Source organism: Onychomys torridus, chromosome 3 (genome assembly GCF_903995425.1).
Source record: "Onychomys torridus chromosome 3, mOncTor1.1, whole genome shotgun sequence".
In the NCBI taxonomy this organism is placed as follows: Eukaryota; Metazoa; Chordata; class Mammalia; order Rodentia; family Cricetidae; genus Onychomys; species Onychomys torridus.
In genome coordinates, this window is record NC_050445.1 from 36,319,198 (window position 1) to 36,335,121 (window position 15,924).

The 15,924-nt window shown below is 41.4% G+C and overlaps 1 protein-coding gene across 1 annotated transcript in view; it reads right to left on the reverse strand.

Moving 5' to 3' along the window:
* Exoc4 (exocyst complex component 4) overlaps window positions 1-15,924 on the reverse strand; it is a 767,731-nt gene that overhangs the window by 156,510 nt on the left and 595,297 nt on the right. The window contains exon 12 of the mRNA XM_036180825.1: window positions 8,219-8,355. Coding sequence (XP_036036718.1) covers window positions 8,219-8,355 — 137 coding nt within the window. The remainder of the gene's footprint in view (window positions 1-8,218; window positions 8,356-15,924) is intronic.

Here is a 15,924-nt window from a genome sequence, read left to right on the forward strand (position 1 = left end):
TGCTCGCACCTTATATACCTTTCTCTGCCCAGACATCACTTTTTGGGATTAAAGGCATTTGTGTCACCAGTACTGGGATTAAAGGTGTGTGCCACCATTGCCTGGCTCTATTTCCAGTGTGGCCTGAACTCACAGAGATCCAGACAGATCTCTGTCTCATGAGTGATAGGATTAAGGGTGTGTGCCACCACTGCCTGACCTCTATGTCTAATCAAGTGGCTGGCTCTGTCCTCTGATCCTCAGGCAAGTTTATTAGGGTACACAATATATCACCACAGCCCTTGCTGTCCCATAACTTGCTTTGTAGACCAGCTGACCTCAAACTCACAGAGATCCACCTGCTTCTGCCTCTTGAGTGCTGGGATTAAAGGCGTGCGCCACCATGCCCAGCCAGAGGCATTTTCTTATTTGAGGTTTCTTCCTTTCAGATGACTTCAGCTTGGGTCAAATTGATATAAAACTAGCCAGCACACCTGAGTTCCAGCTTGGGCATGCACACAGTGGAAGGAAGTAACTGACTCCCACAAGTTGTCCTCCGATCTCAATATGAGTACCATGGTATGTGCACATGTGCATACTACTCCACACAATTAATAAATATAATAAATAGTAGATGGGAAACATAGGTTTCCTTGGAAATATAAACACTGAGAAACAATTGAATTCCTATCCATAAAAGAGTCCACAGTGAATGAAACTTTTCCCATTTCTCATTTCTGTCTAAAACCAACCATCTACCTGCGTATGAGATCCCACCCTTACCTACCTGTCCCCAATACAGCTTCACAGTCTCCCCTTACTTCATATACTAACAATCTCCTCTTTCTAATAAATGTTTTTCAAATATAGATATGCATGTATTCCTCTTTGGAAATGACTCACCAAATATAACACATCTCCATGTGACCTCAGTTCTCTAGCTACTACCATAATCCTGTTCCCCTCTGTAGTGGCACTAATTATAAATAAATGCTTAGTCTATATTTGTCATTTCCATACCTGTATTTTCCTTTCTCATCCATGTCATTCTGTTTTGCACCCTAATGACCCACAGGCACAGCTCTTGAGATGGTCACCACCTTGGGAAAGCTACTACCCAGCCCGCCCATGCTCTGATTAGATCCAACAGCAGCATCTGGCTCACCCCTTGGCCTGGCTTCCACATTACAACCTTTTCATTTGCTTCTGCCCCTCACAGTTACTCCTCCTTCTGCACACTTCTTAGGTCCACATTGTTGCCATCTGTGCCATAGCTATACTCATCCCAAGGAGATTTCACCAAATACCACAGCTTCACACACCACTCCTACCACATGCTAATGGCTGATAAATGCCTAACTCCAGGCCGGGGCTCTCTCCTTTTGATGAGTGTACTCAATTGCCACTTCTGGGTGGCCATGTGAATGTCTACTAGAAACTTCAAATTTAGTTTTTTATAGGAAAACATTCAATAGGGCAGCTTAAGTTGAAAAATTAGGGGATATCTCTTGGGCCATCCTTGCCAGGTGAGCACGTATGCACTGTACAGTCTTTCTAGCTGGGAGGCTGCCTTTGGCTCAGGAAAAGGCCTTACAGCCAGTGGGGACAGCAGGTTTTTACTCACTCATAATACGGCCAACTGTCTATTGTCCCCAGACCTGCAATATTCTTCTCCTCGTCAGTGGAGATTGATTCAGAATTGGAAAGCAGAAGAGGGAGGACTGTGGCAACCTGAGGATACCGTCTGCACTGGGTGTGCACACACTATCCTTGGGAAGATGGTGACGGGAGAGCTGCACCAAGAGCTTTCGGCCTCGAACCTGGAAAAAACCTAGATGTGTCTCAACCGAGGAATGGATAAAGAAAACATGGTACATTTTCACAGTGGAGTATTACTCAGCTGTTAAAAACAAGGACACCAGGAAATCTGAAGGCCAATGGATGGAACTAGAAAAAAAATTATCCTGAGTGAGGTAACCAAGACCAAGAGAGACAAACATGGTATGTACTCACTCATAAGTGGATATTAGCTATAAAATAAAGAATAACTACGCTGCAATCCACAGACCCAGAGATTCTAGGAAACAAGGAGGGTTCATGGGCAGATGCTGGGATCCCCCTGGGAAGGGGAAATAGAAGAGATTTTGTGAGTGGATTGAGGGCAGATGGGGATGAGAACATAAGTGATCAGGTTAGGGGGTAAGTGGAAGGGGAGAATACTGAAAGAGACTATGGGAAGAGGAGGCATTTCAGTGTCAGGTCAAAAGCTGGCACAAGGGAATCTCCCAAGAATCTATAAGCATGACCCCAGCTAAGACTCCTAGCAGTAATAGGTGTGTAGCATGAACTGCCTATCTTCTGTGACTGGATTGGTACCTAGCCCAATTGTCATCAGAGAGGCTTCATCCAGGCAAAATTTCAGGGAATCCTGTAGAAGGCAGGCAGCATTGTAGGAGCCAGAGGGGTCAAGGATATACCCCCCCACACACACATCTTACAGAATCAACTAACCTAGGCTCTGAGGTGCTCACAGAGACTGAACCAACAACCAGAGAGCCTGCATGGGACTGACCTAGGTACTCTGCATATATGAGACAATTGTGTGGCTTGGTCTTCTTGTGGGACATCTAACAAAGGGAACAAAAGAGTCTCCAACTTTTTCACTGGCTTTTGGGACCTTAGTCCTCACACAGGGTCACTTTGCCCAGTCTTAATACATGGGGAGGTGCTTAGTCTTACTGCAACTTGATATGCCATGTTTTGTTGATGTCCATGGGAGGCCTGACCCTTTCTGAACAGAAGTGGAGGAGGAGTGGATGGGAATGAATGGGAGGAGAAGAGGGAGGGGAAACTGGCCAGGATGTAGAACAAACAAACAAACAAACAAACAAATAAACTTAGGCTTGGTGCTGCACAGTGTCATGTGCCTACAATTCTAGCTCTTGGGATGCTGAAGCAGGAGGATCTTGAATTCATGACTAGCCTAGGCTACACAGTAAGTTCCATAATTGCCTCTAAAACTAAACCTAAGTTGACAGCACAAGAAGCACACACAAGAAAAAGGCTTCCAGTAGAGCAGTAGATGCTACAAATTTGAGCTGTCATTGTCAGTGGTACAGGGAACAACCACCACCATAGCACCATAGCACCAGCACCATAGCACCAGCACCAGCACCATAGCACCAGCACCATAGCACCAGCACCAGCACCATAGCACCAGCACCATAGCACCAGCACCTGCACCAGCATCAAAATCACAGCTGAGTAACTTGGGTGACATTTCATTGGTGTGAGCACAGGTGTAAAAGAGTGGCGTTTCTGGAACACCCCTGTTTTAGGAAAGGGAGGTTAAAGCAGAGAGGCTGGGTAGCTGTCCAAGGGCATGTGATGAACAGGTGAAAAGTTGGCAGTCACACTGGCTGAAGGGTCTGCTTCAAGCCCAAACTCGGTTCTGACTAGAAACACTGTATGTGTTCACCTGGCAAGGATGGCCCAAGAGGCACTCCTAAAATTTCAACTTAAGCTGTTTTATTGAATGTTTTCCTATAAAGAAACTAAACTGAAGGGAGGCATGGAACTGAGAGGAATAGCTCAGAATCTTTGATGACAGAATGAGGATTCAAAAATATCTCAATAGACCCAGATGAGGAGTTAAAAATAATACTACATTCAATGGGTGAATGTGAGATCTTGAATCTATGTTTAAAAGTTACCACAAATTGCAAAGAGAAAGATGCTTTTACCCTTGTTTCCCCTAAAACCTTCCCTACCCGCTCCAGCCAATCAGCAGCCTGGCATCACAACTGTTCCCTCTTCAATACCTCCTGGACTGCCCCTTCTCCTCACCTCATGCCTAACAAGCACTCTCCTGCTGCTCTCCCTTCTCTCTCTCCAACCCATCTAAACCCCAAAGCGGAGGAGCCTTCTTAGAGCACCTCTCTGCGCCTGGTCCTCCCTTTGCACCTTCACTGGCTCCTTGCTGCTAACTTTAAAATAGGAGTCCAGAGCCTGCATTCGAGAGCCCCCAATGTCCCCCACACATTCACCTGTTCTTCCTTTTCTCTACCTTCTAACCTTCTGAAGGTTGCCATGGTTACATCCCATCCTTCCTAAGCTTCTCTGTCTCAGTTGTCCTCATTCCTCATGAAACCAGGTCACGTCTTTCTCCAATCCTCTCCTGCCCTCATTAGTAATGTATTCCTATGGCACAGCCCTTCTCTGTTTCACTTGATTCCCTCCCACAACTTGATGCTGTGGGCATACACATTCTGTTTCTTTGTCACATACTACTACTCTTCCACCCCTTTCCCTGGACCATATGGGCTCCTTGAAGGAAGAGTCTGTGACTGGTTAATTCTGCACACACATGGGGGAGGGGAGTGTCTTGGTGGATGCTCAGTGAAGTTCTATCCAACGCAATGACAGGATATAAGAAGAACTGGGTTTAGCCTTGGCTCCTAAAGGAGGCATGTGATGGTGCTGTTCTATTATGCAGATCACACCTGGATAACCAGTCCAGGCTGGGTGGAGTCCTTTTTAAGATGCATGCTATCAGGCTAATGACAATGAAGGAGGATGACTGGGATGATGTCCAGTCTAGGGGAGAAAACAACATTAAAACAAACAAACAAACAAAAACCCCACAATGATCTATAATAACTATCTTTACCAATGTGTAACATTGTCATACATAAGGAATAAAAATTATTTCACTCTACTAAAAAGAAGTGGAATTTGAGTTTGTGTTCTCAAAAGGAATTGTGGGACCCTGGTTTCATGACGTTTCTCTGCTTCTTGGTTTAAGATGCAAGTTGTTGGCTCCACTGGGCACTTCTGCTTTGATATAAAATCCTTTGTCAGAGGCTCACAGCAATGAAACCATGTTATTTTGGACTGGAACAAATGGATGGGAGCCTTCACTATGTAGGCTAATTATCCAAATTATTTCATTATAGTAACACAAGCCTGACTAACACACAATGGCTTCCAATCACTTCACACATAGAGAGGAAATGATGAGTGAGGTGCCAGGCTCTAGGAACTTAAAACTTCTCTGTCAAAATCATTAAAGCAACAACACTTAATATTGCCTATCAGTAGAATTTAGATTCAAGAGCCAATTATTTTATTATAGGTTATTTATTATAGTTTAATTATAAGTAATATTCATCAACATTATTATTGGTGAGAAATTAGTTATATACATCAAAAAATGTTTACATCAAAAAATGTTTAAATTTAATGGTAGTTCCATATAAACATAAAGTAAAACACAGTGTTACTAAAGTCCAATTTTAAAATGTTTTCACTGCTTAAAATTGAAGTCTCAATGTTTAAAATATTTTTAAATTCTCATTTGGTAGGTGACACACTAGTACAACCATTTAGGAATTTATTTTAAAATACCTGAGAATAGAACACCCATGGGATGTCCAGAAGTTCCAACTTCAAACAAATACATTAGGTCAGTAGATTCAGGAATTTGTATACCCACTAAAAGATTTTGTAAAAACTACAGTCTCCTCTCTGTATATTAAAGCTGACAGTTGTTTTGGGTATAAATTTAAGTACTTGCACAACTCAGGACTTTGACATATCATAAATACATTTGTTTTTTTAAAAAAAATCACATGAGCCGGGTGGTGGTGGCTCATGCCTGTAATCCCAGCACTCGGGAGGCAGAGGCAGGTGGATCTCTGAGTTCGAGGCCAGCCTGGTCTACAAAGTGAGTTGTTCCAGGACAGCCTCCAAAGCTACAGAGAAACCCTGTCTCAAAAAAACCAAACAACAACAACAACAACAAAAATCACTATTTTAAATGTTCCCAAAGGCTAGGAACAGAAATATCACATGTTCTTTTTCAGATGCAGAATCTTTACAATTCAAATCCTAAGAAGTAGAGAGTAAAAAAGGTGGGTTTTGTGTGGGTAGGAAAAGGGGGCATTGGGTCAAAGACACAATCTCCATTAAATACAACATGTATTTAAAAGTTGACCAGATGTGACGGCTCGTGTCTTTAATCCTAGCATTCTGGACACAGAAGCAGGCAGATGTCCGAGTCTGAGGCCAGAGTGATTCCCAGACAGCCAGACTACATTGAGAAACTGTCTTCAAAACCAAAACCAAAACAAACCAACCCGCATCCCCCCAAAATATTCCTCAGTAGATTTTAAATGTTCACACCACACACATTAAAAAAACTTATATATGAGTTAATAGATGTATCATAGATTGATTTAATCATTACATATTGAAACAATGAAACATTGTCCCCTAAGTAGATTCAATTACTTCTTTTCAAGTGAGAATAAAAACGTACTTACTGGATCTCACTCTCACAGGGATTTGAACCCTTCCACTGTATATTTATAATATATAATGAGTGCTCTTCTTATGGCCCTTCTTCTCTTTTTTCTTGGGCACTAGTTGTATTTTATCTCTTCACTAAGTTTTATTGTAATGGAGTACATTTTTAGCTGGAAGCATTTGCTTATTATGTTGTAATTATTGGCAAAGCAAATTTGTATAAATTCATTTTAAAATAAGAATTTATGTTTCCTGTTACCACAGAATAAATTTTAATATTTCTGAATTACCATGATAATTATTTAGTCTCTAACTGAATATAAAATACTACTACTGTATGACTTTAACCTAATATATTGACAGTTTGATGAATACAAAAAGTAAATATTATAGGGTTTTTAAATTTTTAAGTGAGCTATGAGACAATGGATAAATAATACTTCCTGCTGGAATGAGGGAGGTTTGCATTTATGTGTGTTATATCACTTTTTCAGATTCGTTTTTGAAACTTTGCTTCCTGACTCACATGACTCTCAGAACATTTAAATGTCCCAGTCTTGTCTCCTCAGCCCCTCTGTCGATTGGTGTCAGTCTTCCTGGGAAACGTTATCTCCTACTACTTCCCACTTAGACAATCCTATTGTCCCCTCCAATACAAGGCCATTATGTTAGTATCTGCTTCTTTACTGCAATGCCTTTATGAGTCTCTCCACTTCCATGAATGTCACTGTCGAGCACGTTACAAAACCTTTCCTGCTGCAAAACCATTCCTGTCTGTAATCACCTCTTCTCTGTGTTTTCACACAGGTTATGATTATGCACTGTACTGTCCCTTTCTATCCTTAATTATATATCACATACAATTTAGTATTTTATTCTACATTCTCTTTTTTCTGTAATTGTTTCAAGTCTTGTCAACCAGGCCATAATTTGTTCTTATTATTAGTTTTCTATGTGAAATGCTATGATCTTTCTAGGAGCATTGGATAATTTGATAAACTATGAAAAAAAGGGTTCTGAGGTCTAACCAACAGGTTTCAAGTTTATAACACTATTTCTCTCCCTTCAGCTGATGTTGAAAACAGGTCTAAATGTCCTTTCTGACAATAGGAGGATTTCAGATCAATGTCAGTAGGATGTACTTGTAAGAATGAGAAATACTTTATATACTAGAATATTAGGAGTTTTAAATCACTTTATTATCAGGATCTTTTCACTCACCAAGTGGACTAATCAAGACCTGAAGTTTCCTTGAGAAGCCCCAATCACAGTTCTAGGTTTCTATGAAAACCAGGGCTGACCCATGAGCTGAGCCATTATAACCATTTTAAGTGTCTCTGCCCATTTGTTCCTTTCATTCTCTTTGTCTGTGACTGTGCAGGAACCTAAGAGACTGTCTCTGTGGTGCTCCTTCCTGCCAGGCCCTCTGACAAACTCAGGGATGGAGGCGAAGAAGGCAGTGTGGTCAGCATTACCAGGCTCCAGAGTCAGCATCTCCGAGCTGTACCCAGAGTCAGCATCTCCAAGCTGTACCCTGAGTCAGTATCCCCAGAGCTGTACCCTGAGTCAGTATCCCCAGAGCTGTACCCTGAGTCAGTATCCCCAGAGCTGTACCCTGAGTCAGTATCCCCAGAGCTGTACCCTGAGTCAGCATCCCCAGAGCTGTACCCTGAGTCAGCATCTCCGAGCTGTACCCTGAGTCAGCATCTCCAAGCTGTACCCTGAGTCAGTATCCCCAGAGCTGTACCCTGAGTCAGCATCTCCGAGCTGTACCCTGAGTCAGCATCCCCAGAGCTGTACCCTGAGTCAGCATCCCCAGAGCTGTACCCTGAGTCAGCATCCCCAGAGCTGTACCCTGAATCAGTATCCCCCAGCTGTACCCTGAGTCAGCATCCCCAGAGCTGTACCCTGAGTCAGCATCCCCCAGCTGTACCTGTAGGCTGTGGAGCAGGTGTCCTTGTACTCCTGGAGCTTCACACACACCATGTTGAGGAACTGATCTGAATATGCACTCAAGTCATGCATCAGGTTCATGAGGTCTTGCACCGTCTTCTCCACAATGATAGTGCTCTAGAAATGAACGAAAAAGAGAGGTCACAACAACCCATGGGATTTCTGTTAGAAATAACGTGCGGGAGAAGCAGGAACAACTGAAAGGATGTGATCGCTTAAGGCACCTGAGCTTCCTGGAGGATGCGGCACTTAAAACTACGAATTAAAATCAACAACCAAATAAACATCTCACACAATGATAGCCTGTCAAAGACCTGAAAGGTCTGTTCCTAGGGTTGATACACGACAGGATTTTCAAAAGGTTTTGTAGACTTCATGGAATCTACCAGATGTCTTTGTATCTATTTTTTATTTTTTAAAATGATGCTGTGGGGTGGGAACCAGGACTTTGCACTCTATCCCTGAGCTACATCCCCACTCCTTGCTGGTTTGTTTGTTTTGTTTTGCTTTTGTTTTTTGAGACAGGGGTTCTCTGTGTTGCTTTGGCTGTTCTGGAACTTCCTCTGTGGACCAGGCTGGCTTTGAACTCACAGAGATCCACTTCCCTCTGCCTCCAGAGTGCTAGGATTAAAGGCACGCACCACCACTGCCTGGCCTCCTCGATGTTTTGGAGACTGGGTTTTGCTATTTTAGCTCAGGTAGGCCTTGAACTCATTATATAGCCCAGAATGGCTTAAACTCCTGATCCTCATGCCTTCATTTCCCAAGGGCTGGGATTACAGGCTTCCACCATCACTACTGGAATCTCTGTGGGTTTTAAGAAAGAACATTCATAGTCAATGGAAGACTCATTTATTAGCTCCAGGGCTTTACTTAGAGAGTAAAGGGCCCACTACAGGCAGCACAAAGAAAAAGGCTGCCATTATTTGTTCTAAATTTAGAAACTATCGCTGTATTAAGAACAAGGAACATCTGGGTTGTATCTTACAGCTGCAAGGTGTTTGTAGCATGTTTGGAATCACTTGGAAGTCATATAATCATCATGATTATCATGATGTTTACAGGGGTCTTACAAGTACAAGGCACAGCACTAGGCACTCCACTTGCTTTAGCTTATTTAACCCTTTCAGTACCCCATAATCACTGTCAGTGAAAACAGCAGTAAGCAGACTGGGAAAGATGAAACAAAAAAGCAAGGGCTCCAGGCTCTGCTTGTGTTTCTGTCCCTTTCTGATTTAACACTGGCCCTGAGTTCTGTCCACAGCCCATTATTTTTTCACAAGTTGACTATGTTTCACATTTATTTCTGTTACTATAACAACCAAAGGGGATAACCAACTTCCCAAGAGAAAGCCTACCTGGCTCACAGTTTGGAGGTTTCAATCCTTAACTTACTGGCTGGATTGTTTTGGGCCTACACTGAGATAGCATCCTAAACTGCTCAAGGCATGGCTGGAGCCTAAGAGACTGAATGGTGCTGGACTCTACTGTCTCCTCCAAGGACATGCCCCTGGTGGCCTGAAGACTGTCTATGATACCCTGCTCTTGGAGCTTTGGCAGCCTTCCAACAGCTCTTCTCAGGGAATAAGCCTTTACACATGGTTTCTTGAGGTCAAGTCCAGAGTCAAATGATGTCATTATTGTCAGCACAACTGAAGAAGGGCTCACATAGACTAAGACTTTAAAATTGAACCAAAGAACTTCCAAAGAGAAAAATAATAAGACCATTTTAAAGCTAGGGTATTATTACTAGCAAAGTAGTGGTACTCCTGAAAAAGGGAATGTTCAATAAACTCTTTGGTTAAATCGTTGGTTAAAAAAGACTGAGTTGTTTAAACCACTATTTCATGTCTCTTGTAAAAAGAGCAGAATTACACTGAAGTAAATATTAATCATATGCTTAGCAGTTTGGAATCCTTTGGTCAATAAAGAGTGTGTTATATATTTATTTAAATAAAATTACTACAGCAGGCTTAGCCATAAAGGGAATATGAAAAAAATATTTTTTCCAGTCTCACAGTGACCCAATCAAAGGCATTCACTATGCTTAAAGATACACAATGGGTTCAGGGTTTTAGATAATTTCCCCCCCCAAAATAAAAAGAACAGATAAAAGTACATACAATGAAGCATTAGCCTGGATTATGAGTTACAGTTGTATGCTCATTTCAGATGATTTGGTAGTACAGGCTTCTGCCTACTATGCCTTCTCCTTCCCTCCCCACTCCTACTGAAATAATTAGAAGGAAAGAAGAAAGGAGCATCATATTATGTAAGGCAAACCTCATAGGAAACCAAATTACAGTCTCTATAGAATCTTCCCAAGTTCAACTTCCTTTTCTGTATTGATTTTGAGATTAAAGCACTGCAGCTTCACCCTGATCTATAATCCTATTCCTCTGTATTTGTGTGACTGACAGGAATTGATTCTGCCTAGCTACATGTCCCCACGTTAAGCATCTACAATCCTCATCCCAATTCAGAACACAGGATATCCTACAAAATGTGGACAGCAATTAATAAAGCAGAGGAGCTCAGCAATCCTCACAAAGCCTGCTTCGATTCTAAAGCATTGCAAGATGAACATGGGGAGATGACTCTGATCATTAGGAGAAGCCTGGTTCTGTCCTCAATTACACAATTGATAATCAGCTCTCGGGTAGCTTGGATAGATAGCCTCTTCCTTTATTATGACTTAATTTAGTCCACTAATAACAAGGATAATTTGATTGCTCCTTTATTGGTCCACATGACTCATGTATTCAATCTGTGCATTGGTGCTTTGCCATTGGCTGAATTAGTGTATAACTGTTCTCAAGTTTTTGCAGGTGTTTCAACTAGATTATCAGCTTCTTAGAAGTGACCAACATGTCCCTTTTCTTTTTGTTCATCTCCCGTCCTTCCTTCTACTTGCTCATCACATGTCAGGATCTTCAGAACTAATAAAAGAGTGCTCATATGGGAAATGTAAGAACTTCTCACTGAAGGTGGCATAGGCAAGGGGTGTGGGAAACAGGCACCTGTATTTTGCAATCTCTTTGAGTGAGGGAGGTTTGTTATGTATCTACCACAGTGGATTAGGGTAGTAAGAATGGAACTGACAGAATGTGGAGGAGAAAGGATGGCTGAACAATCTCTGGGGGTGGAGGTTTTGGGGGTGAGCAGGAAGTACCAGCACAGACTAACTACAAAGGCACAATTTCATTCCAATGGCTGTGCTTGACATGGCACCTATGTGATGCTCTATGATTCTATACAATTTCCCAGCTCTCTGGCTGGTTCACCTTGTCACCACAGCACTCTGGATAATCAATCACTGCATTCTCTTCAAGGAAAATGAAACTGCACTTTGCACAATGATGGGGATTTTTTTTATGGGAAAAAAGGTCTACCTTTTCAAGAAGTTACAACAATTTCCAAATCAGTGGCTCTGACAGATAAATGCTGGAAACATTAAATTTCAACAAGGTCAATCCTGCTTTTATTTGTTTAATTTCTTTAGCATCACCACTGATTTACTGGCTCATTATTAATTTAGAAGTATGCCACTGTGATTATAAGAACTTCAAAATCAGTAAAAGTGATTTTATTTATTATAATTCCTATTAAACACATTTGAAATGATTTATATTTGTTTAGGAACAGGTAAGCTCACATTTCTTACAACTTATTAGCACGTAATGATTTCTGAGCATGACCAAAAAAAAAAAAACAAACCAAACCAAACCAAACCAACCAACCAACCAACAAACAAACAAAACAAGGAGATAAAAATCTCCAGAGAGCCAATGCAATGAAAAAATTCTATGAAAAATAAACTGAAATTTATTACAGGGATGCAAGAGCACTCCAATATGGAAGTGGGTATAAAAGAACAAGAAATCTGGTTGTGCACTGGAAAACAAATATGTAGAGAGAGTTAAGGTGTAACCTAAAGATCGTCCCAGAATTGATCCTCATCACTGCCCAAATAAATAAATAAAGCTTATGAATGGAGATAATTGGGTTTTTTGAGACACGGACCACTGTTACCAAAATTGGGCTCCATAAAATGATACTAATATTATTAGTATTATAGAAAAATTTGATCCATGCTCAAATGTTTGAAAGCTTTTATAATATTAATGCTATTATAAATCTTCAGGGGATGACTACAGTATGCAATCTTATTCTAATCAATTGACTTAAAAAAACAAACCTCACAACACAAAAACATTTGTCATAGTCCATCCCTTTACACCTGCTGAAAATGTATCTGTAGAACACAGTTTTAGAATGATTCTCCCCAGCTCTTTGGTTATAGTGTTTGCTGACAGGGAGGGCCCATAACATGCTTGAACACAAAGAGGACGAATTTTAGGGTTCTTTTCCTTATCCATTCATTTCCTTTCTTTTTTGGGGTTGGGGGTCCAGACAGGGTTTCTCTGTGGTGTTTTGGAGCCTGTCCTGAATCTCACTTTGTAGACCAGGTTGGCCTTGAGCTCACAGAGATCCGCCTAGCTCTGCCTCCCTAGTGCCACCACCACCCAGCCTCATTTCCTTTCTTATACTACAAACCTGCTTAGTTTTGGCTCTTTGACCTGCCTATGCTTCTCTCCAGTTCCAGTGAGCATGGTCATCCCTTGCTTAACCATACTAGATTACCAGTCATCCATCCCATGCTTGCATCCAGCTAACCCTTGACTCTGTGCCTTAACCGCCCCCCCCCCAAGATCTTTATGTCTACAATGCTCTTCCTATGTTGTGAATCCCTTTCTTGACACATTAGCACATGTGTTACCCACTCACTTTAAGTATACTCTTCTGTGCTATGAGAACTCCTTGGATGAACAATTTTAGCCTAGTGTCTAAATGGGCTCTGGTACCACTGGTTCACCATTAGGCTGTCTCATTCACTAGACTAAATTTTTTTTTTTTATATAAAGCCAAGAACCATTCCTTTACATTACTAACACTGGGCCATATAGTTCATACAATATAGGTTATTTAAAAATTGTATTCGATGAAGTAATACATAGTACATTCTGGGGGCAGGCAAATACACACACACACACACACACACACACACACACACACTCACACACACTCACATACAAGAGTAATCATTGATGAGATCAGTTAGAATGGTGGCTGCCCTTCAAGGAGGTAGATTCTGAGAGCGAAGGAAAGGATCTTCTAGGTGCTGGAAATACTTGGAATGGGTAGCTACTGCATAAAAACACTGACATTCTTTGCACTTAAGATGCCTGCCCTCAAGCAGGTAAGTGACAAGCCTGCGAGCTGGACCGCCACCACCTACTAGATTGTGCTCTCCAACACCCACTCTACCACCCATTCCCATCTACCTCTTCATCCTCCCCATGGCCAGCCCTTCCCTGTAACTCGAGCAGACTTCATAGGCACAGGCACAACCCACACCAGCCAGGAGAAAAGCTGTTTCCATAGGCCCAGGTACATCCTGCACCAGTTGGAAAAAGAGCAGACTCCAAAGGCTCAGATACAGCCCACACCAATCACAAGAACAGCACTCCCTCCACTGGGTTCCATATTCTGGTCTACAACTTGAGAAGAAGACTTTGCCTTACAGGAGGTCATGCTGGATCTAAGGACTTAAGGCCCTGCAAACCTCATCAGAGACACCCTACTGGACCTGAAGACTTGCCAGTTACCAGAACCCTCAGCCACTTAGGCCAGAAGACAAGAGAGGAAACAGAAAACAAAGGAACAAAACACACATTCAACAAAGACAAATGCAAGACTCAACACCTAGACCTGTAATCATCCCAAATCCAGTGTAAGAACACATGCAATAACAGAAAGAACAATAGGGCACCACCAGAACCCAGCGATCTTACAACAGCAAGACCTGAACATTCCAACACAGTTGAAGCACAAGAAAATGACCTTAAAAATAACTTTACGAAGATGACAGAGGCCCTCATGAGGAACTAAATACTCCCTTAAAAAATCAAGGAAAAGACAGACAATAAATTGGAGGAAATCAATAAATCCCTTAAAGAAAACAAAATCAACAGGTAAAAGAAATGGTTCAAGACCTGAAAACTGAAATAGAAATAAAGAAAATACAAACCAAGAGAATTCTGGAAATGAAAAATATCTGTGTAAGCAAACAGGAACTACAGATGCAAGCACCACCAACAGAACACAAGAGATGGAAGAGAGGATCTCAGGCATTGAAGATATAACAGAGGAAACAGAGTCATTGGTCAGAGAAAGGTTACCTCTAAAAGATTTCTAATATAAAAGGAAATCTAATATAAAAAGGAAATCTGGGACACCATGAAAAGACCAAACCTAAGAAAAATAGGAATAGAAGGAGGAGAATCTCAGCTCAAAGGCACAAAAAATATATTCAACAAAATCATAGAAGAAAACTTTCCCAACCTAAAGAAGGCCATGCCTATAAAATACAAGGAACTTACAGAACACTAAACAGATTGGATCAGAAAAGAAAGTCTGCATGTGTCACATAATAAACAAAATACTAAACAAGCAGAACAAGAAATATTAAAATCTGCAAGGAAAAAAGGCCAAGTAACATATAAAGGCAAACCTAAAAGACTTACACTTAACTTCACAATGGAGACTCTAAAAACCACAAGAGTCTGGACAGATGTTATGAAGATGCTAAGAGACCACGGATGCCAACACAGACTACTATACTCAGTAAAACTTCAATCATCATAGACAAAGAAAATATGATATTTCATGACAAAACCAAATTAAACAATACCCATCCACAAATCCAGCCCTACAGAAGGCACTAGAAAGAAAACTCCAACCAAGGAAGTTAGCTGCACCCATGAAAACACAGGCAATAGATAATCTCACACCAGCAAATCCCAAAGAATGGACACACACACACACACACACACACACACACACACACACACACCACTACCATCATCTAAAAATAACAGGAACTAACCATCACTAGTCATTAATATCTCTTAATATCAACGGACTCATGAGACATCTTAATGGGGGGGTACATTTAGGGTTCAGGTAGAAACCTGGTACAAAGGAAACTCCCACGAATCTACAAAAATGACCCTAGCTAAGACTCCTAGCAATGGTGGATAGGTAGCCTGAACTGACCATCTCCTGTAATCAGACTGGCAACTATCCCAATTGTCATCAGAGAGCCTTCATCCAATGACTGATGGAAACAGAAACTGAGCAGCATCAGCAAATTTGTGTAGTTTATTAAGCAAAGTTTCTCTTTGAAACTGAAATCAACAGTGTAAAGAAATATGAACAGTGCTGTAGTTACACTATGGGCTCAACACTGTGCTTTATGGTTTTCTGAGAGATTTACTAGAAAGATTTACTTGAATCACCACGTTGTTTGAAACATTCATGGTATTATCAATAGCTTCTTTCCCAAGATCTCTGTGAAGCCAGTCCGAATTATATAGATGTCTTTGATTACACTGATTCTTTCTGACATGTGCTGCTGGATCAGCTAGACTGGAGGACAAAAATATTCAGAGCGGACTCTTTGTTGAAATTCTTCATTCTCACAAGTTGGATAGCCACAGGACAAGAGAGGATAAAAAACAGGCAGATTACCGTACAGTTGTGATCTCTGCATACCACACTGATTGATGACCCAGATGGCCCTCTCCTGTGGAATCATGGAATGACAAGCTTTGGTAACTGGTT